At 37.9% G+C, this 24,846-nt stretch overlaps 1 protein-coding gene across 1 annotated transcript; it reads right to left on the bottom strand.

The window, feature by feature from the left end:
- Nucleotides 1-2,606: 2,606 nt before the first annotated feature.
- LOC125779926 (uncharacterized) lies at nt 2,607-16,915 on the bottom strand (the record flags this gene model as incomplete). The annotated part of the gene is given in 3 exon segments (XM_049461091.1): nt 2,607-3,428; nt 4,493-14,712; nt 15,183-16,915. A coding segment is annotated over 1 exon segment (652 nt), but the record flags the coding sequence as incomplete, so codon positions are not given.
- Between the last annotated feature and the right edge of the window lie 7,931 nt (nt 16,916-24,846).

Here is a 24,846-nt window from a genome sequence, read left to right as displayed (position 1 = left end):
TTTTGTCGCTTTGTCGTTTTCCGTTAGATTTGCAGTTGATCTTAAAACTGAGAAAAATTAAAAGAGAGCGATTCTCCATATAAAGAACACAAAATATAATGTGTTTTGAAATGAAATTATTATCGTTAATAATTTAGGTTGTTTGCATGCAGTATTAATGATTTCAAATGTGAAGACAGAAAAGTAAATGAATGTACACATACACACACAGTGGAGCCACAGCCGATTAGCAACAACATATTTTCATCGTCCAAAGTACAGTGCGTCAAATAAATATTGACATAAGCAAGTAATCGATTTATAAGCTATCTCAGTTGCTGTAGTCAAATAGAATTCTAATGCTTAAGGAGAGTTTCGAAGTCTTGCTTGTGATTCCAGTTTTCTCAAAGCACAATACTTCACACGATTTGCAAATCATAAGTTTTGAAATAAAACACATTTTATTGCCGCTAATTAAAAGCATTGATTATTTTGGAGTTTAATGCTTAAGTGGCAATGCCACTTTTAATTTACTGTTATCGAAATTTGTTTACGTAAATTCGCTGATTAGAAAAATGCCCGGTACATACATATGTACATATGTATATGAAATTTGTGCATACATGTATACATATATGTTTATATATTATGGTTATATATAAATAAATTTCTAAAACCGAGTCCAAGCTCCATAATTACTCAATGAATTCCCGCTAGTGTGACTTGTTTTTCAATTTTCGTTCTGAATTTTGTTTCTTTCTCGTCAGCATTAACAGGAAATCGTCGGCATATTTTAGGTGCTTTTAATGTATGTATGTTGTTGTTCCAGCCACTAATTGAAATTCATCAACAAAAGCGGATAATCGCATGGCCGTCTCCATTTGCAGTCATGTGTGGCCTGTGGGTTACTTCGCCAATAATTGCTGCTCATTAAACTCCTCGCCCCATCCACTCATATTTAAGCACAAAAGCTCTTCATATTAAATGCTCTTTACAAATTCTGCTTTCAATGTCAACAACCTTTAAACTACCAATCACAAATGAAAAGGTGGTTCAATTCTCTAGCATGAGCCAAGAAAGTTTAAAAATATAGATATACAATAAGTGGGTAACATGAATATGTGCAATGGGAATTCAAAGGAAGAAAATTTAAATTAGATGATTCATCACACCGTTAATCAAAACATATATATAGAAAGGCTCGATCAAGCAAATGACTCAGGCACCAAGCTTCAATTATAAATCTTTATACTTCTCAACAAAACCGGCATAAAATAAGAAATATTAAATAATTTTTAAAGATGAGTAGTTTAACAATTACAAATAAACCCGCAAATTTTATTTATTTGACGCATTCGTTAAATCAGCAGAATATACTTTTCTCTGGTTTACACTTTATTCTAGCACCATAACTGTTAATTTGGCAAATCGTGAACTGAAAGTTAGTAGGTCAGGTTACCTTCTTGTCAGTATTTCTTAACATATTCTCTAAAATATGTTCTCTATTGTCAGTTCAGTGCAGCAACTCGTACTGATAAAATGGGCTTAATAAAAAAGTTCGAGTAAGTTGGGGGTCAACGTATTGTCAGATAAAGACTTCAAAGTGACATTTCTCCAAGTCGACTTGCGACTGGCGCTGGCTAATGAAATCACACACCACATACATACATATATATGTATATTGGTAATTACCTCAATTAATTCAATGAGAAAATTTAAACATCTTAAGTAATTGTAGAAAATAGTCCAGTAGTAATATTCAAATAATATATATAACAAATGCACTTTCAACACCAACTCGAAAATATACAAAAATTATATAATTGTTGCAACATCATGGGTACTCATTAACATTATGAGGGAAGACTGGGTGCCGACTTTGCACGCGTGCGCTTTGCTTCACCGCGATCCCACGCAGGTATATTGAAACTCTCGGAGCGAAGGTGTCGCCCAGGCCGCCAGTGATTACGTTTCGAGGAATGCTTGCATTTCACGCCGCATTGACTATTCATGAATTCATAGAAATGCTCAACACAAAAAAGTGTTATGAGGCGATAATTCATGTTGGAAATATTCCCACAGTTTTTTAATTATAACAAAATAAGTTAATTTTGTTGGAATGTGCATAAAATAAAACAAAGCGCTCAGACGCTCCCAGCAGAAAGTAAGCATACAAATATATGCTAACATTTCATGTCGGTATACCGCGGCAACGATTGGGTGTTTGCAACATGCTCCCAGCTGTCAATCTGCGCACCTCACAAAAGGCCACGGAAACTGGGCCACCGCTTAGCATTATTCGTCCGGTCTTGCAACAACAAAACAATTTTATATGCAATAATTAATTAAACTGATTTATTTCTTTTATTTGTGAATCACTTGCTACTTATTAATGTCCAAATGGTAGTAAATAAAGACGGGAATCTAATTAGTGGACAAACTTTTGAAAGCAAAAATATAAACAATATATTTGAGAATGTCTCTTGGAAGTTTTAGAGGTGATTTTCCCTTTTTTAGAGAAAGAGATTGGTAATGTTTCATTGGGATTTTTAGTCATTTGTTCCAGTTATTTTACACTTTTCAAATACATATACATATTAACGGAATATTTCCACTTTACTACTAACCTTGCGGACCGTTAAGACATTCCAATTCGATGGTGTAGTCCCAGCAGTCCATACTATTCAACTTAGACAGTGAAGCCAAGCCATTAGAGCAATGCGGGAATCCATTCTGTGCATTCGCGGGTGTCATTAATGAAGGAGGAATGCGTCGTACGAAGCCATTGTGCGCACCAAGCTCCCATGGACGACGCACATCAGTACCATCCACCTGATCGGTAGTGGGTGTGGCGTCTTCCTCGTTGATTACACCGAAAACCTCTGCGATACTGCGTGAATGGTTGATGCCGTCCGACTGCTCACTTGACAAATTGTTACTGGACCGACCATTAGCAATACGCGAAGTTGACGAAGCCTCGTTAGGGTGTTGGCTATTATCTCCATGCTCCCTGATTGCTGTTGCCGTACCAGTAGGAAGCCCAGGCGAACCACGTTCATTCACTTTCGCTGTGGCTGCTACATTCGGTGGGCTCGATGGATCGGTAAAGCTGTTTTGGCCAGGGCCTTTCAGAATTCTTACATCGCTGCTGCTATTTATGGCGGCTGTGGATTTAGCCAGATAGGCCAACGAGCAAAACGGTTTGCTTGGCTTGCTGGTGGAGGTAGCGCGGGCAGCGGATGTGCTCGCTGCGCGCTGTACACATTTATAATCACTCATTTAAAATATTTTTCTTTGCCTAATTCATACAGGAGCAAATGTGCAAAAAAAATTTCACATTTTGGGCGCGTTAACAACGCCCGAAATCTTTGCGAAAATAACTCAACTGATTGTGCCGTTAATTTTAAATATATTAGTATCTATATCACAAAGTACACTGGCGGAAAACACTTATAATTTTATGAATTTATTACATGGTGAACAAAACTTTTGTTGTTGTTATCGAAGATGCTATTGGCAAGTGGCAATTATGTTCAGGGCTCATGTAGCAAGTTATTTTTGTTACTCTTCCGGTGCACCTGGTTAAACCGCTTTAACGCATCACTATCCTTAGTACTATGGTAAAGTGAAGGAAGACATGCCGTGTGAGCTGTGTACGTGCAGCGTGGCAAGTGCGAAAATGGCAGTCAGGTACAGAATTACAGCGCAGCAACCAAACGACTGCAGCGAGACAATAATCCAATATAGATCCGAGATGTAGCATATGAGTTCCAAGTCAACGCACTGCCCGTTTGCCTTGAAAACTAACAGATTAGTCGAACGTTCGGCAAGAACCTATAGATAACCGACAGTGCTGTCCAACCTGATCACTGGCTGCAGCTCAAGGTACCGCGAGCAATCAGCAGTCGTTGAGGGGAAAGCGAACAAGTCAAGAACGAGAACAATGCAGGTTCCAGCTGGATTTATTCAACCGAAGTTCACTTTTTATAATGCCGTCAATTGCTTTTGTTTTCTGTTTATTGGTTTCTGTTTCGGAATCTGTTTTACGAGTATTTCTTATTACATCAGGTTTATACTACACACAGCAGTGCAGATAATCCACTTCGACGCAGCGACCAAAGGTACAGAAGACCGACGTACCATACACAAACAACAACAACGACAACTACAAATGTACTTCGCGATCTGCGCACAGATGAATTTTATGTGGAAACAAGAATCCAACTTGAATTCGAGTATACTTTATCTGCATATTATAAATGTATTCTTTATCTCACACTTGTTCTAATTGTTATTTCTCTTTCGAATAACTTCCACAATGACGTATTTTTGTTTTTGCATTGATTACACAGGTACGTGTAGCAGATGCGCAACGGCAACCACATTTCGTTCAAGCAACAAACATCATCACTACCAATAACACCAAACAATAACAACAACAATAAGAATATTTCCCAAACATCTCATAAATTCTTTCGTTTCGACGCGCTTCGCGTTTCCAACATTCACTCACAGCTGCACTGATTCCTCATCTACCAATTCATGTCCGTCCGCCAGAAGCAGAGGCGAACTGGTTTACCGAATGCGCTGCTAACATTCACAAGAGCACAACAATTTTAGAGGTATGCAACCGCAATCAACGCGCACGCAAAGACACTATAGATAACAAATAAAGAACTCTAAAAAGGTAAAACTAAAAACTCAAATGAGCGGAACCACGAAATGGCGATACACAGTCAATTCACGTTGTAGTCGGCAGCACGTCCAGTCAACGACTGAATGGACTGACGCAGCGTTCGGTTCGAGTATACCGAGGCACGCGAAAGCATTCGCCTGCAGCCGACAACATCAGAGCCGCTGAGCCACAGAGTAATGAAGCAGCACTAAAAGCTAAAACGTGTTGCTGCCACATTGTTAATTGCTGCTTTCGTTTGCGCTGACAGTGGTGACCCAACTCCACCATCTCCCACAAAGCGTTCGCCAATGACTCGCTCACTGGTTCTGTTCTAGAGTGTCAGAATATTACTTTTCTTGTTTCTATTTTATTAACGTCTCTAACTTTGCGGAGCTGTGACAGTGAACTTTGCACTGTAGATTAATCGACGATTGCAAGCAACGCTGCCGGCGACAGAGCATATGCTGCATTAATCTCATAAACACCGCTTGCACTTTCGAAGCGCACTGCATCGCGACGCTGGACGCCGACTGCAAGCTTGCTCTGATGTTTTGGCTCTCTGCACACCTGCGAAACTTTAGTTTTACAATCCACTCAAGTTCCACACTTCCAAAAATGTATACCGAGGTATCAACTTTGTTTGCACCTCAGTCAGTGGCCTCCGCTGCAAACACCGACTACAAGTCTGGCGAAGACAGCTCTTGTTTACGCTTTTCTCCAAGGATTATTCACCAAATAAGTGGCTTGCATGGAACCTTAAATGACTGTTCGAAAATGTGTGTGTGCACTCATTTGAATAACGGAAATCCATAAGGGAGTATACAACTCATAAGAAAATATTACTTTTGGTATTGGAGATAATGTTTCTCCGTTTTTTTTTATTCAAATATAAAAGTAGTTTTTATTTGTTTTACTGTGTATTTTTTTATTGAAATTTGATACGCTGAAATTTGATGCGCAAGGAACTGTACAGTAGCTCACAGAATAATGAACTTCCGTCATAGAACTGAGTACTTACTCCCCTATGTATTTGCTTTCGTTAAAGTTATCAGAGAAATTTTAGATGGCCGCTAAATCAATTCTTCACATTTCGCTTAAGTTTACCAATAATGCAATAAAAAATAAATATCATATTATATAGGTTAGCAAGCTCAAGATCATACTTGTATATAATATTAGGCACCTCTATGTAACGCTTCTGCCAATTTGAAATTTGTTTTGTATCTGTATGTATATAAGAGTCTGAACAAAAGAACCAATTAGATGTCACGGTTTTATAGAATAATTTATGTTTCGATGGTTCTCTCCACTACAAACAATGTCAACATCAAGATTTGTTGTATCGTAGCCTTGTGTCGCTGGGTAATTGATTTACGTTAGGGCATCCACACCGAGTAGGTACTTTAGGTAGTACGAATCATATTCAAATAGTTTAAATGCCTTAATGTTTCTCAAGAATCCTTAAACCTGCCTCTATTATTCTGTTCAGAGGAGTATTTCTTCTCCGAACACCATTGACCTTATAACTCATTCACAATTCATCAAAGGATTACCTAACACCGGCTAAACATTCCAGATCCTCCCTATAAAAACTCAACGGCATCCATGGCTCAGAAGGCAATGAGTTCTGTTATAGAAGCAGGATCTTATGTGTCATAGTATACAAGGTTCCGAGAAATTAGCTGAAACCATACTAGTTGGTTCCTTTAGCCTACTTACACACACATATACACTTCCAATGACAAAGTTAAAACCAAGCGTTTGCAATGCTTCTTATTATATGCCCAATTACCATGCAATTTAGTTAATATCGAATGAAGTAATTGCATTTTGTGGCAAATGAGCTGCACAACCCACTGCCGGTTGCTACCATTTGAATGTTACATGTTGACGCATATTTGGGGCGTGCAGCGTTTGACTGATGGTGATCTTGACTGCAGTAATTGGCGGTCAGCACTCAGCGTCCGATCGGAAATTGGTCAGTTGGTTAATTATGCGCGCACAAATTCTTATAATTATTTGTGTGCAAGTGGATCTGTGGTTGCAATTACCAATTTATTAACCAACTTCAAACATTGCGTTTCTGAGTTTCGTTCATTTATTACCTTTTCATACATTTTTATAAATTTTGTTAATGGCGGTTGTGGCATTGGCGCTGCGTGCTAGGTGAATATCGTGACATCAGTAATTGGCGAATAAAAGCGCAACAAAGTGAGACTGACTGCGGCAAACAAGTGACCCAACTGTCGACCCTTGTTCGATTAGGTTTCTGCGATTTTCCAAATTTTTTTTTCATATACATTGTTCACAGTTAGATAAACTTGACATACAAACAACTATAATAACAATTTTTAGCCCTCTATCGCTGTTTGCTTGATTTACTGCAGATGCCAGTGATAGATGCGTTAGTGACAATAGTCAACAGGCCACGATTTGGTGAAAGCGAAAGGCTGCAAAGACAGTACGCAACACAAAAATAAACGTACTGGGTAAATGTACTAACCGGCTACACGTCTTCAGTGGCGGCCAAAATCCTAAAAAAACTATGCTGATGGCCACTGTCTCCTACACCCACCTGTCAAATGTTAGTGAACGCCAATCGTTCGAACCACTGTCAACAGCCACAATAACAACCCTTCATTTCATTAAGTTTTTGCAGCAACAAAAGATTGTCGCTTGACCGCTGGCTGACTGCTCAAAGTCGACCGGGTTCATTGCAGCTTAACCACCCACAGTCATCATACTAACATCAGCGCAAATCTTGCCTAAACGTCAACTGACCTGCACACTACACAAGTCCGATCGTGGCCCATTGCAAAAATGTAACGAAGGGAACTGAAGTGCAAATTATCATATTTTGTGTGAATTTGCATAAAAACAAAATTAAAAACCGTCAAAACACAAAATTGCAATGCAATCAACAGAAAAGCAAACCAAGAAAAAAGCCCGTTCAAAAAGTGCCGAATAATGCCAAAACAAGTGAACACCTTGAATATTGCCGTCCAAGCGAATGCGCTGTTAAACGCAAGACAAGAGGCAACAACGCTTGCAGCCGGCGTATTGTTCCAACTAATGCCGCTTGGCGCACCAAAAGAGCTATGAAAAAAATTGAAGAAAAGAAGAAAAAATTGGACACCTCTTTGAGACAGCCATGCAGACAATCTCGTAAAAGCGCGTAAAAAATCGCAAACTACCTTTCTAAAAATGCGCAAATTTATGCTGCAAAAACAATCAAATAGAAAAACAAAACGAACGGAACGAGTACCATATAAACACACGGCATTGAGAGCGGCGAATGCGACGCTGATTGTTGAAGATCGGCATGTTGACGACGGCAGTGTAGCGCTGTCAGCGATTGCGGTGAATGCGTTGACGACTATCGTTGGCGGAGGCTGTGGTGTTGCAGGCGGAGTTTTTGGACGCAAAGCAATTAAATTCAAATGAAATAATGAAGCATTACTGCCTGCTAGGTTGTTTTATACGCTTACAGAGAAAACCCGACTTCTCGACTCAAAATAGCTTTGTTGATACAGCTTTAATTAGTTTGAGATAAGGTATGTAATTTTAAAGAAAAAAAGTAGATGTTAGTTTCAGTGAAAAAACTAAAAAATTACTGGAAGTCCTATAGAAGCTTTAAATAAAAATATTTGGTGTCATAAATTAATGGTAATGCGGTAATGTTTTATAACAACTGGGCTGGAATCCAAGTTCTGTTGACTATAGTGGATACTGGCAACCGCCAGTTTAGCAAAAAAAAAATGGTAGGACAATTTTCATTACTACAACTTAGAAAGATTACATACATATACATATCCTAAATATCGGTGTATATAAAATATAGTCGGAAATGCTCTTTTCTATTAGAGGCCAAGTGGATTTTCGCCATCACTTCATCACTATCACCACCCGGTTTCATACGTTTGTCCCTTGCGTTTTCTAATTCACAAATTAATGGACAACAATTCGCGTCAGCGTATTAATTACCTTTGCACAGCCACCTGGAACTTTGTTGAAAAGTAAGGGCTCTCTTCTATGAGCGCTAGTTTGGCGACTCAGCTTACTTTTACACAACGCGGCTTTCTCCACCGTCATCGACATTGCTGCATCATTCTGTTGTTGCGGCAGAGCACAGCAATATCTCCACCAACATTCACCATCGGCATTTACGTATTTGTTTACGTTTGTGTAGTGGTGTATCAAATGCTCCTCGCTGAAATCCAAAACCCTCTCCTCTTTTGCACGCTGATTTAGCCAAGCGAATTGAAGAATGGATCGGATTGCTTGCCCTGCACCACTCACCACCCAGCACTCACCACTTTGCACACTCACGCTCAGGTAGCGTTAATGCATAGCTGTTTGGCGTAACACTTGTCGGCAATTGAAATTTCCCCGAAACACTTGACGTTGTTTGCGCTGGCGGCAAATCGAGCAACATGAAGTGCCACACCGGAATGGGTAAATGTGATCGCGTCCGTCGCACACCATATCGTTTTCGGTTTTGGGTTGGTCAGCGCAGCGATATGGAAACGCTGGACGTCATTCAAATAGCACCCAACACCTTTCACTATTTCGCAAGCAACTATATGGCAACAACGTTATGGACCACAGTGGTGTCGCCAACACTACGAACTCCATCTGTAAGCAATACTGTACATGTGTACAAGTATGCATTTATCTAAGTGTCTCTGAATGCTTGTGAAGCCAAGCATCAGAAGATCTCGAGCAAAGCTCAAATGTGTGCACCTGATACATACATACACACATACATGCACACAGGTACTGGTGCATTCATTAGCCTCGACTCCGACGCGGGCATCACTATCAGAGTTTTCTGCGCCAAAACAAATTGCTGGTCGGACAGTCTGCCAGACATCCAGCTATTCATTTAACGACCTGTTCGCCTGCCCAGTCAGTTACTCGCATCCCCACCCCAAGTCCCTTACTCTTTAATTTGAGCGCGAACAAGTATTTTAGCTATCGGGCAAAGCAATCACTGCCCAACAACAGCACCAACAACATTAACTGCTGCAAATCCGCGTGTTGTTACTCTAATGGCGTTTTCGGTTGCCAACCTGTGACATTTCATTGCTGAAAACACTGAGCCGGCAAAGAGTCAAGCTGGATGGCCGTCGTGGCTGCGACAACTACATGAACGGAGAATGGAATGCGTGGGCGCAAGCGATTGCGGAGGCGTGAGAACGATCACAACCGAAACTGCGGCAACTGCTGCCACTGCAAAGCCAAGCAACGGCGGCGGTATCGCACATTTTTATGATCAACACGATCACCAAATAATTTGTAACTGTATCTGGCACAGCCCCAACAACACACAGCCACAAAGCAAAGCAAAAACCTTCTGAAAACACGCTTTACATGTTCGCTTACATATTTGCTTACGTTCGCAGGTTGAGTGGCATTCACCGGCCGTTGCATGCGGTCATTTAGCGCTCCACTTTGGCATTTACAATAAGTTTTGCATTTTCTCGTAACATCAAAATATAGCTATGCATTTTTGAAATATGCACACATAATTAATTGCAAACATACTGAATTACACCAGTAAGGGGGTACCATGAAGCCAAAAAGTGGCTTTTGCAATGACGTGAAAATTGTTCAAATTGTCCAACTTGCGGAAATTTTTCCCTACGCCAAACTTACATACGATTATGTACAGGTACACGTCACACAAATCTCACGAAGCGCATTACATCAATAACTTACTCTGGCATCAATAACGGCGGCTGTGGTGTCAGCTACCCAGAGCCCTTCCGCGGTCGATGGCATCTGCGTTGCTCCGTAAATTGGGGTCTTGGAATTCGATGCAGTAAAAAAGCCACGTGTAACAACAAAATTAAACGATGTCAGAGGTCATGGATATTTAACATATCTAATTTGATGGATTTTCCATTAATAAATCCAGGAACAAATATACATCACTTTTTTACTCAGTCAGTGTCAAGTCTTACGAATGACACAAGGTGTAAAGAGACGTGCGGTCATGTAAGAGAGCGGAAGCTTTGTGCAGGATTTGTTAATAAAAATTCGTCCACAATACGTAATAAAATCTCAACAAATAGATTCACTGTTCGTATTTCGTTCCTGCTCATAACCGCAATTTAATGTTCTAATGTTAGATGCTGGTCCCATATATACGATGCATCAAATAAAAATATAAAGTCAGCTTCTTCGCACTTTGACTCCCACACACGGGTGGCATTACTCACTTCGAAGTTTTAGGCATGCTCGGCTAATAGCGAACCAGCGTCAACACTGAGAAAGAAGGAACTTAAATCATTTTTTGAACGGCATACAGTAATGAGAACCAAAATCTTCTCTTCAAGAACGAAATTAACACCTTATTAGTCGCTCGTATTGCTTTCGGCTAAGGCTCACAAGGAAATTTTTGTACAATGAGAAATAAATATTTGTCGTTTAAAAATAAGTACACACTCGAAGCATCCTGCAGAATATTTTTAGAATTTAAATTAAGATTAAAAGTTTTTCTTACCGTCCAGCATGTACTTCGAAGCGTCCTCTTCGCTCTTTTGCGGTCCCTCGGTATACACCTCCATTGCGGCCGTCACTTACTCCACTTTTTTGTGATTTTAATCTTTAACACTTTATTCTTACTCTTAATAATGTATGTTTAAATGTATGTGTAATTAGTGGTTAACATACGTACGCGCTTTTCCCAAATTTTCTGCAACACCCAGTGTTAATTGCTTTGAGAATCGTGAAAAACAGACACGCGCAACCACGCTGCTTGGCATTGATCAAATTTAGCTTCCATTTGTGTATAATTATTGTTGTTTTTAGTTTTTCGTTTAACGTCAGCTAAAATTATTTACATTTCTCAGGATGATTTCACGATTCGATTAAAATTTTAAAAGGTTTGAGATAAAAATTATGCATTTTTTGCATTTGTTTGGGTTATGTTTTGTTTTGTTTTTTTTTTTTGATTACTACGCTCACTGGTTGTAGCTTGTTTGCTTTGCGATGATCACTTTATCTTGACTCACTCACTTTATTTGATTTCAATGCTTTTTTCACATTTCGTTTTGTGTTAATTTGTGCGTCACCTTGAAATGCAATGAATACGCGGAATTCAACACATTCAAATGATATACGGAATCTGCAAAACGCCCAAATTTTGCTGACTCGCAGATATAAGATATAATGGCGGCGTTTGTTTGCTTACTTTTGTGTTTTCTATATATATTTATATATATATTATATATTTCTATATAAATAGCGGCTTGCTGCCGCTGTCTCATTCAATAATATTAAGTCAAATTGACCACCATGTTCTCGCCTCGTAGAATATATTGATATACATATGTATGCGTGTATCGAGGTTGAAAATTGAGCACAGAACAGCAAACGCGTTTCGAATCTAACGGCAACATTCCGTGACAACTATTTACAAATACTTGAAACCTCGTGTGTGTTTGTATGTGAATGCGTATATGTATGTGTTTGTGATAAGCGTTTGAGAAAGCCAGAAACTTGAATGCGAATTAGACGGCCAAACAAAAGACTTAGGAGCCGAACCCGCATTGCGCACCTCAATTGGTGATATGGAGAACAAACTTGTCGAATCGCGAACGTGTCAGACCCGCCCAATGACTTCATAGCGCATGCTAATGTGTCGATTAAAACAACTTATAATCGCAGCATATGCGCGCATACCATATACCTACATACATATATACACAGATATTTGTTCTTATGTCTGTATGTATTTATGGTATTAGCATGGACAATTTGTCAAACTTTCGAAAGGAAATGCCAAGCAGCAATCACTGCTTAGCCACCCCAGTCTGCGTTAAAAGCCGTTGGTCGGCGGTGTAGGGTGAGGTATCGGAGCGTCTGCCGCGTTCTGTTGCTTGAGTCAGATGTGATTATTTTCCAAAAGCTAAGAACTTAAATTTATGTACACGCATCGATAGAATTGAAATGCACTGCCGACGCACGTATAAATGGCAGAACACTGCTTTGACACACTCACATTTCCGATTACTTCGTGAAAATATGTTGAATAAATGTGAAGGGAACTTTGCATATCCAATACAAAATATTGGCCTGCAGGTTGTACCTCTTCCCCAACCGCTGGACGGTTAAAGGCTTCTCCACAAATATAAACGGTTAAATACCAAAACAAATACACACCAAACGCCATCAAACTCACCTGACGTTTTGCCAAGTTGACAATTGCCACACAACGACGCCGAATTTCACCCACACACAAACACATACTTTAGTAAATCAGCAAACCTGCCAATTAAACTCATACACCAATACATATGTACGAGTGCTGATATGCATGTTGTGAGGCACACATGTACATAAGAAATTCGAAACATGCGAACCCGCCACCTACGCCACCATGACCCCTCCTCGTCTAAAATCGCCAGACGGTGGTTAAAGTGCTGTTTACCGTAGTAACTTGACTGCTTGCTGCTGTCGTTCGCTCGCAATTTGCTTTTGCATACATTACAACAACATCAGATATACAATGTACATAGCACACACGGTAAGTACATATGTGCTTGCTTACCTTTATATCTGCATTTGGCCATAAGTTAGATGTTTATGAGTCAACAACGGCAACGGCAAAACCAACAGATAGTTACTCAGCCGCCTGAATGTCCACTTTGCTAAACAACAGCTTTGTGCGCTGAATACAAACACAGCACGCATAAGCACACTCACATTGTCCACACTGGAATATGACATGTTCAACAAACAATTTCTCAAAATAATTTGAAATGCGAATCAATCGTGAATATGTTAATGTCGTTGCTCATATTTGTAATGCAAATATTTGCCGTTGACGGTTTCTTGTTATTGTCTGACAACACAAAGAGTTGGTCTTTCTTGTGTGTTATTCTGAAATAGTCTGAACTCAAAACGAGACATATCCAATATCCCCCAAATTCATCCGTTTGCCATGGAGCAAAAATATGGCACAATAGGAGGTGGAAACTCTTGAATAATTTATTTATTTGCATGCTTTATTTCTGATGTTTTTCGCACAAACGTTGTGGCCGATTGCGAAAATGAAACCTTGCACTTCATTCAACAGCTATGGAACAGAATTTTTCTTTCTAAGCAGAATTTCGGTAATCTGCACCTAAATGTACATTTAAATGAACCTTAAGATGAGCTTAAGCTTTTAAGTTTATGAAAGATTTTCATTAGATCGCGGAAAAAATTCTGAGTATAATTTGACATTTTAATGACACAACGCTGAACCGTCAAAACAGTCAGCAGTCCGAACATAACAAACAGTTTTAATAAAAACTCCAACTCGTTTACTACTAAACGCCAAAAATGACAACAAACTCGAGTTATTTTTAAAATAGTAAAACAGTGGACTACATACATATGTCTATAATATTGGGTTTCTAATTAATAATAAGTCATCGATTGTGCTATGAGTTTGTTATTGCCCGACTTAGCGGGAGTGAATAAATTAACACTGCTGATTCGGAAGATCGTGTTAAATTCAAAAGATTTTAAAATTTATAAATTTTTATTGTACTGATAATTGTCACAGCATAACTTTTCAAACTGAAATTATAGCCAATTATTTCATGATATTGATGATAGCTAAGTACTTCATTCGTTTCATATGTATATTCAAAATAACTTTTGGCTATTGGCTGTATAAAATAGCGGAACAACTTTATTTGTATTTAAGTATCTGTCAACTCAGTGAGCATTGAAAACATACAATAATAATGATATTGTCGGCCTTGAACTGGTCAGTTGAAATGTACGAGTTTTAATCGACAAATAGCTGTTTTGCGACGAGGGTATCAGAATAATTACGATAACTGAAAAATACAGGTTCATTTCCATAGCTTTTAATACTTATAATTACACGCAAGCCGCTTAATAACCGAAGTACGTATGTGCGGAGTTACATTCATACATACATAGATATGTATACCTACGCGGTTTGTAGTAAGAACATTTAAGCACACAAATGCATCTCATGTATGGACACGAAATATATATAAATGTGCTTGTGATCACAAGTTCAGGGATAATACCTGTAATTATTACAAAAAAACACACGCTTTTACATTACAAAATTACAAAGCTAAACTTTGAGCGAACTCTCGGCGAATTCAGTCGCTAGCAAATGAGTGAGAGCAGAACACTGCAATTATCGTCGAGTTATGTACTCGTATTGCTTGTGTTCACTTTATGAACTTTGCACATTTTTCGCCGAATCTACGATTCGTGTACCGATTCAATTATATGTTTCATTTGATTCTTTCCTTTGATAAGCGTTGGAAATCGTTAACGAAAGTGGCAATTGATGAAACATATTGTCAGTGGATTACTCATTATGTAATCAAACAATTCGTTATGTAACGTTTAACTCGACCAGGGGCACGAAAACCACTGACACATTTGTTTGTTTGTATGTATGCACTAACAGCTGATATTGATAATACACAACAAAAACGAAATACATCACAACAACAACAATTTTTCAGTTTGAAATTAAACTCACTGCAGTTGTTATGGCGCGATAGCTAAAAATGCGGACGACACAACACGGCAGTCGCAGCTGAAACTGAACGTCAATAAGTTTAGCGTCGAGTGAACAGAGTACGGCGACGAAAGGTCTGCGTAACAACAACAATTGTGACCAAACCGCCTAAACAGAGGCAAACAACAAAATTAAACACAAGTGATAACATAAATACATACATACATATGTACATATGTACATACAAATTAGCACAATAATGCAGAGCACAACGCATGTATAAATGTATGTATGTATGTCTGCCAGTAGGTTGTCGAAGTTTGGCCTGCCGCGAATGAACTAAACATCATATTGTCGTCCGATGATGATAATCTGCTAGAGTGGTATCGAGGGAAAGGGGAGGTGAGAGCAAACGGCGTCTAACAGCACTCAAAATTTAAACAAACACAAATGTTTTGGGAAGAGAACGTTCGCCGTTCCAAATGACACAATGTTGATAATGAGACGGACGCACTTATGCACTTCATTGACTACACAAAAGAACACGCCAACAACTCCACTTAACTCCGTGCGGCCACTGGTCGCCAATGTTGTGAACTGTCGCCGTCCGTGAAGGCGTACTACTACCGAACGCAAGAATTTACTTCACAGTACAACAAAATAAACGTAACGCATCCGCACACAGCGCCATATACATATTTACATTGGTAAAAGTGAAATATCATGTAACTCAAAAAGTCGTCGCATTCAATTTTATTGGATCTACTGCTCAACTGCTCATATGCGCGTGTGTTTATAATTCCATTTTATTGTTGTTCTTGGCTGTTAGCAAGTTGGTAATTTGTGTTTGCTTTCAGCATTCTCGCGCATTATGCAGCACCCGTCTCGCATATTGCATTACAACTTGGGAGGGTAGGAATACAGAGGAGAGAGGCGGTGGCCGAGGGGGACGACACGCCGCACTGCTTTACAGAGATGTCAAAACATAAGAAAAAAGAGCATATCAAGTATTATACTCAATATGCACAAGTAGATGCAAAGTAGGAAAAAATCATACTAAATTAAAATAAATAAATTTCGCGAAAAATTTGGCTTTTCCTATATCTATGAAATATTTAATTGCTCAGCACCTATCTATAAATAATAGTAAGTATGTACAAACAAAAACAAAATCAACGTTTAAAATAAACATAAACAAATTATTGGATTGCACTTTATACTTGAAATTTCTCTCTGAAATACAACTACTACACAAAAAACAAAAGACTGAATTCTGAAATACAGAACGCTTTTTAGTGAGTTTTTATTTAAGGGATTTTCTTCCACAATCAGAGTACACTTTATTTCATATTTTCTGGACTGGTATGAAAATGGTTTACTTCAGACCAATCTATGACCATTCATAGCATAGGACATCACCAATAACACACTCTTTGGGCATATAACAAAACCAGTTGTAAAATAGTTAATTCGTATATAATTATGTTTATAATATTTCTGGCATACATTTGATTCTAAATTTTTTTGACTCTTAAGTATAAGACGGTAAATGAGACGAGCAAATTTAGCCGTCGTCGTCGGTGGTAATTCGACGCCTACAAAATTTGTGAAGTTTAAGAGGCGATGCAGACATTTGCATATGTCTTTGCCAGAAATATTGATTTTTCAAACTTCGCTGACGGGTTAATTCTATTACTCCCAAGCGGATGATATTTTTTCTTAAGCTCATAGTTGTGTTCAACATTAATCTATAGATGCACCTGCACTCATATATGTATATATATTCGAATATGCATTTATGAGACTAGAATCTGTCTATTGATTTTTCGAGCTTTTGATAGGAAGCTGGATTCGTTCTGTTTTTGCAGCACCAAATATTTTCAATAGATTTTGCCGATAATTCACTACACTTCGACAAGAAACTTCTTCGTTGAATGCGTTTTGTATCATTATTTATATGCTTATTAACTTTAAAATGTTTTGTGCTTTAATTAACTTCAAATATATTACTTTTATTGTTTAAAAGATTGGCGTATTTACAACGTCGCGGAATGATCAACCAACAATGAAAACGAACGAAAGCAGTGACAACTGAAACTATCGTTCCTTGCCATCGTACCGCACGAGCAATGAACGCCCACCCCAAAAAGTCTTTGCGACAATAGCATACTTGCAACCCCGCTGCAAAAGCGCTTACAATAATAATATTTCTTAAGGGTGTTTTTGTTACATTGGACAGTGGTAATGGGTTCAATTTATTACGATAACAAAATCATTACTACTAATTAAGAGCCGAAGTATTATTTTATATATTTATATAATTTTTCTTAGACTCATTGTTTTTTAAATTATAAATATATAACAAAGACACCAGGCAAACTTAAATACCAATTTTGGTATTTCATTAAGAACAAATTCGTGTAATAATTCGAAGTCAGAAAATTCGAAGTTCTTCAAAATAGCTGAAGTAATTAGATGAAGAAAATCCACCTCAGAGAATATACATACATATACATATAAACAAATATAACTTTTATTTTTTTAACTATGAAATTTAATAATTGAAAATTTTTCGGGAAACAAAGTAGTGTTTTATAGACAGTTTATATATTATTAACATCATTCTAGGTATTTCCTCTTCAAAATAATAATTTTCAAAAGTATAAACAGTTGCCCACAGTGGTATTCGCAATTCATCCGAGAGAATCTTGTTTATGCCTATCAGGAAACAAATGCATATATAAACTCTCTCTTCAACCACCCTCAAAAAGCCTGTCTGGTAGTGCCGACGGATACGCGAACCCTCATTATATCACTGACCAACGCATGCGCACCAAAAGAGTTGCACTTGCTGAGCGCGTGCCCGGCAACTGCTCCAATGAGTCGGAACAAAACTTACATACTGCAATGCCATGGAGTATGTATTAGTGGCTACCAGCTGCGAGCGCAAGTTCCTTAAAGTTTACCTATACCCCACTGACGCTATAGACTTTCATTGATTACTCATGGTATCCTAAAAGGACATAAGCTGCATTTGGCTCGCAACAGCGCACCGCTTCCTGCCACGTAAAGCCTGCTCAAAACGTGCAACATGCATCGCATTGAAAACAGCTGACAACAAAAATTACATCTGTTTGTATATATAGTACATATATTTACATACATAAATATGTATGTATTATATTTGCATATGTTAAGTAATGAAGTAAGCGAAACGGAGCTAAACATTACACAAATGTGAAGAAAACCGGTGCACGCTTAGCTTTCATGCGCTTGATGCCGAAGACTCAAATTGTACAAATACAATTTATTTTGTTGCTGTCGATGTTATAGCAATTTCTATCCTGCTACAGTCTTGTGACAAAAGCGAAATACATATACATACGCACGCATAACGATTTCGTGCTCACTTCATTAGCAGCTTATCGCATATCACTTCCTACTTAACACCTGACTTAGCATATCTATTATCTAACTCTGCATTCAAGCTCCATTAAACTTGCTTCATGCGCTCCAGATCAGCCTCCAGTTGTCTTAAGCCCCATCGAAAATCGATGGCTGTAGTTTTAATGATCTATGAGACGAGCTGGAAGGAACCCACCCGACCATTGAAAGCATTTTTAGTGCGAAGTGAATCAGTCATCTCGCTGCAAATATTATGCACGTCTATCCAGCACTATGTATCCAGCAACCAAGCAAGCCGGTTCATTTTTGTAAACAAACGCCGAAGCTAAACAGTGCTGCCAATGTCATCGAAATGTGTATATGGATGGGCACGTTGTTGATCTGTCAATGTATTGCATGTACGAATTGTCAATCGAATCCGCCAGTTTCATGTTAAACTTCTCCTAATTGAGTTGGGCGACTTCATAAAGACAGCAATGAAATAAATGGTTTTCAGGCCTGACAATAACCTTACGAAATAATCAGGAAAACAACGGTAGATCTATATAGTATTCAAGAGCATCTGAATAGTAAATTGTCAGTGAAAATTCTCAAAGTATTTGCAATAAAATAGCACGAATTTCAGTAAATGCGTCTTCTATGCTAAAATTTATACACCAACTGGCATTACACAAACGTTAACAGGGCAAAGAAAACTTCAGAAAGTGCGACACCCTTTCCACCCATGCACAACCCATTACCCCATAATTGGCAACAACAGCAATTCATTCGCTGAAAATCGCCAGTGAGTCTCATGCACATACATATGTACGTACGTAGGTAGGAAGAGGAGTACATACATCTACGTTTAGATGGACATGATCATAAATCAATTCATTGACATCACACATTTGAATGAATTTATGGATTTGTGAAAAGCCTCCTGTTTGTACAAAGTTTCTGCCACTTTCCTCAGCATGCATCGTTAAGGCAATACCCGCTAGATGTGGGAAGTGCGCATGACAACTGCTGTGGTGGAAACGTTTTAATTAAACTAAACAACTGCCATATCGGCAACACTGCAAAGGCTACAAATACTATTAAGCCAGGCGTTGGAAGCTCTTGGCATGATCAACGGTAGTTCAGGGGCCATTTAAGCTATTGAAGCTAAAGCTTAAGAGTTTGTATTATATTCGCTATGCAATCAATGCCAAGTCGCAGAGAACAGTGATATAAGTGATGGAATAAGAAGATTATAGAAATCTGTTGAGTTTGGCTATAACCGTAAATGACAAATTTAAATGCAATCTATGTGTAATATTGTGTATATTCGAATACATATGTATTTAACAGAACACAATTGTTTACTATAAGTTACATTTTATGTAAGTATCTCCGATTTGGTAGTGCGAATGCTATTTTCTAGAACCACTTAATTGAACTCATAGCACATTTTTATTGGCATTAATGTCCCAGCTTAAACCATAACAGCATTGTTGTCTATATACGAAGATTGTCTTATCAAGATATATAACTATGTGGATTCTAAGTACTTTCTCTTTATCTTTGTGAAAATTACTGGTCAATGCCCTCTACAGTAGATGGGACATTGCGTTTCAAATTAATTAATCGCCCTGGTTATAGTTTCACGTATATACTTTCCATCAAAGATGCATTCGATATCCCCAAACAAATGCAAATGTATCGCAGCGATTATCTGCCATTGCAGTCTTTTGTCTTCACAGCCAAATACGAGTAGTACTCGTATGTACATATTTATATGCATACAATTGTGAACTGAATCAAATGCCGTATGAGCACTTCCACCGTTACCTAGCTGCCATAACATCAATTTGAAACGCGTTGCCGAACTGGCAGTTAAGAGCTTCACGGCCAGTCGACGCAGCCAGACTTGTGAATGGAATTAAGTCGATCGCATCGATCACTGTGCAGTTTGAAGAATGGAATTTCGCTGTTTACAAATACAAATACAAAGACTAAGGCATGCCGTTTTGTCTGAAAAGGAAAGTTTCCTCCAACAAGTGGTGACGCCGCAGCCAATGGCAGTAGTAAGTGACGGCGAAGAAAGCAACAGTAGTTTAGTCGCCACTCAATGATTCCTGAATACACACCCGTAGCTGACCTGTCTGCAGTGAACAGTACAGGTCAACCGAAAATATAGCACCTCAACGAAATGCTTAATTGATTTTGGGGGGAAAAAGTAACCTAATATTAAATGCCCAACCAATGAACATGAAAAGCAGTTTAGTCCTTTGTTTTGGCAGATTTATATACAAACATATATTCTTAAATGACTTTTAAAGTATTCTTTAGAATTTCAGTTTCATACTTGTCGTATTTCATTAAAGTATATTGCAGGCTCCTTAGTCATAAATAGACGATAAGGCGTGTACTTTTAATTTTCAGTAAATGGGAAATAATAATGAAAGAACACATTTTTATGTAAATATTGAAATAGGGTGCCCGAACTGTCATTGTTTAAATAGTGAAGAGTTAAAGCGGCTGTGAAAATTTTCAAAAGTAAAAAGTTTTACAATAAAGACTTATGTTTTAAGCGTTCCTTTTGAAGGATTTGCCACACGGAACCCAGCTTTATGCCATCGATCGCACGAATATCAAAAGCTTTGGACTAATTTACTTATGTATAAGTATTATTTATTGATAAATAAGCCAACTAAAGCTGATATTTTTCATTTAAGTATTTCCCCAAATGCGCTCGCTAATTATTCAATTTCTGATTAAATGGTTATTTGTATTTTTTATGCATCTCTGAGAGATTTAAATATGACGTATAGAACATCGATTTCCAAAGTCTGCTTCTCCTCTGCTTTTATTCATGATTTATTCAGATTTCTTTATCTTAATATGTAATTAATTTATTTTTGATTTTTAATTGAAAAGTCAAAAATTTTTGAATCAAGGGCCGTTTTAGAAACAGGCGCACCAAATTTAAAAATGGGCTAAGTAATCTTCGCGAAAACCTATCGGCTACATTCAAAGTAACCAAGCAAATATTGAATCAAACCTGTTTTGGGAGATACATAAAAACATTTATAAAACAATATGATGCCAAAAATGAGTAAGTGGTATAATCTATTTACAAGTATTTGCCCGTTTAAATATTTTAAGCAGATTTTGTGTGTCTTGCGCACCTTCATCTCATGTTTACACTTTCTGCACAATTAAATGGCAGACACGACTCCGAAAGTCACTAAAATACTTGCACGTATCAATCCATGACATATAGTATGTTCGCAACATGCAACGAATAACAAGAGTGCACAATCAAGGTAAACCTGTTGGCTGTACACAGTGATTAAACGGTGGTGAAATGTACGACTTGAAAAAGTGTCCATACATTTTTTGCCAACAAATTTTAACTGGACATTATCCAGAGTAACACTTCCCCGATGTGGGCGTATGTCATTTGACATTTGAAAGTTTGAATTTCTAGTGGTTTTCAAATATTAACATTCTTGGATGAAACATGTCTTTTCATTGTACAGGACCAAAAGTTTTACATATTGTAATTAGTATTGTAATTTTATATGTTCATATTCATCGCTGCCGACACACTGTACATTGGGGCTATCGGGAGCAACGACTGCGCCAAAAACTAAACTAATTCAAACAAAGATCAGCTTGAATTTCAGCTGGATATGCATTATGTGGGAACGTGAATTCGCCACCAACGCCATTGACACCGCACCAGGCAAACATTCCAATTGCTATCCGAAATGGGCCATAGACTTTAAGATTCCGAAATCTGATTACAAAAATTAAGCGCAATAAGTAACATTAGGTGCGCCTTACTCGCAACATACACACATACATATACCATACATATCTAATTATATATATATATATATATGTACATGTATGGTATATGGAATATTGACATCAACATCTCTTCTAGGCATTTAGTGGAAATGTATACCTATCTTCGATGAAAGTTATCAAAATCCTCCGAATTTTTAAAGGAGCCTTCCCTACTAAAAAACTCTTCCAAAGTTGAGGATCAAAACTAGAAATCCTCAAATTTGAACTTTCATTTCGATAAATACATATGTATGTCTTTCAAACCGCTTTAAGTAGAAGTTTGGAAGTTTGCACTAAACCGAAAAACAAAAGGTTACATTTTTTATGCAACTGGAAAAGTAGTTCGATGCACTGAAACTCATCAATGGTCCAAATAAAACCAGTTTGCTGTACAACATCAGCAAACAGAAGGATAAAAATAAAAAATGAAAACCATAACAAGTAAGGAAGGGCTAAGTTCAGGTGTAACCAAACATTTTATACTCTTGCAATTTGTGAGGATTACAGCCGGCTTAAATACCTTCAGTTGTTGGCATTAATTAGTAGAAAATGTAACGAAAGGGTTTAACGCCATTATTGGACGAAGTCATGAGTCATCTCTAATCGATTTTATCCAGTTTAGCCAATTCCATATACTACAAACATGCCACATACTAATTAAATGATCACTGGGTTTTATTAAGTTACCTCATATACTACCACCAGTACATATGGAGTATGGTCGAATGGTCAAAATTTCTATTATAAGGGCTAGGTCGAGTTTTCACCCGTTTTTTTACATTTTAGGAACAAAAACACACTGCTTTCAGTAAAACACGCTCAGTAAATTTCATTAAGATTGCTCACATACTATATTGACCCATATACGCGGTATAAAGTTCAAAACTCCTTATATTAGGTATATGGCCGATTGACCCGATTGAACCAATTTTTGACACTCAGACATACTATGTATTATCAAGGAAGAATTCTCTCCATATTTCAATTATATATATATCTCACTTCGGTTAAAAGTCAACTTTAGACACTGGGATCCATACATTCGTGACTTAGGTGCTTGAATAGTTTAGATTTTGTTTGATTGTGTTACAAGGTAAGGTAAGTGGTTGTAGTCCCATTTCCACCATTTTTGCAATGTGACATAGGAATACCAGAAGAATGTCATGCACCAACTTTGGTTGGTACTCGTATTAACCTTTTCTTATGCATTTAGTTACTGATTTGTCACATTTTTAGCAGTTTTTAAAAAAACGTTTATATGTGGAGTGCGCATGCTTATCGTCCGCCTATTTTCACACCATCTTAAAGAAGCTCAAATCACTTTGTTTTATGTAAATTTGGGTGATATACATATTTTATATGTATATTCATTAGTTCGGAAGATATATACATTAAACTTATATGGCGGGCGGGGCCACGCCCACTTTTAACAATACCACAGGTGCTTCTCCTTAATATGATTCGTTATGCCGAATTTGAGTTCTTTATCTTAATTTACGGTTTAGTTAAGGCACTTTACACGTTTTCGATTAATGGTGTTTTGTTGGCGTGGCAGTGGTCCGGTTACGCCCATCTACAATACCAAACTTCTTATGGTTACAACGAACGTGTCTACCAAATTTCATCAAGATATTTTTATTTGTACTCAAGTTACAGCTTGCACGAGCGGACTGACAGTCAACCGGATTTCAACTTTTCTCGTCATTCTGATAAATAAAGATATAGAGCCCTATACCCATCTCGATTAATTTTAAGTGATATTTACAAACGTTTTATGAACAAAACTATTATACTCTGTATCAGTATGTTGCAAGAGTATAAAATCATAAAAAACATAACAGCAAAATAATTAACCCAGTGCAACGTGAAATATGCTTCACCACCGCGAAGACCTGCAAAATGCGAGTATATGAACCTCCGTTTGAGTGGCGAGTCTAATTTCGTAGCGTCCGGTGCCGAGAGCTTGTTGATTCACGAATTCCGGGAAAATGTTAATATCGCCTTCGCTAAAGTGCAAGCTTCCCAATCAATGCACTCGAAGCCAACCGACTGGATAAACAAGCAACCAGCAATGAGCTCGTGCTTCTGTGGTCGGTAATATGGAGAAAGTGAATTAGGGAGCGTCCTGTACACTCTATAGCCTTTGATGTTGTTTCAATTTCATTTGAATCTTAAATGCTTTCTTCTTGTAGATTTGAACGAATTGGATAACTGCAAAGCAGACAACACTCAACAAATCAATATTTCATTACGCCGGCACGACAACCGAAATGAACGGACTTGAATTGCACAACATAAAGAAGCAATGTCCTCTGTTCACTAAGCGGTTATATACACGTCCACATACATATATGTATGTATATTAGGATGCTTAAAAAAAATGTTTGAATTCTTTTTTCAACTCTTACCCCCTCAAATGTTAGTGATTGACAAACAAAAATCCTCACTCAAGCCAGGCGCT

Source organism: Bactrocera dorsalis, unplaced genomic scaffold, assembly GCF_023373825.1.
Source record: "Bactrocera dorsalis isolate Fly_Bdor unplaced genomic scaffold, ASM2337382v1 BdCtg007, whole genome shotgun sequence".
Taxonomy (NCBI): domain Eukaryota; kingdom Metazoa; phylum Arthropoda; class Insecta; order Diptera; family Tephritidae; genus Bactrocera; species Bactrocera dorsalis.
The sequence above is the reverse complement of the archived record's forward strand: the minus strand, read 5'-3'. Positions and strand labels throughout refer to the sequence as shown.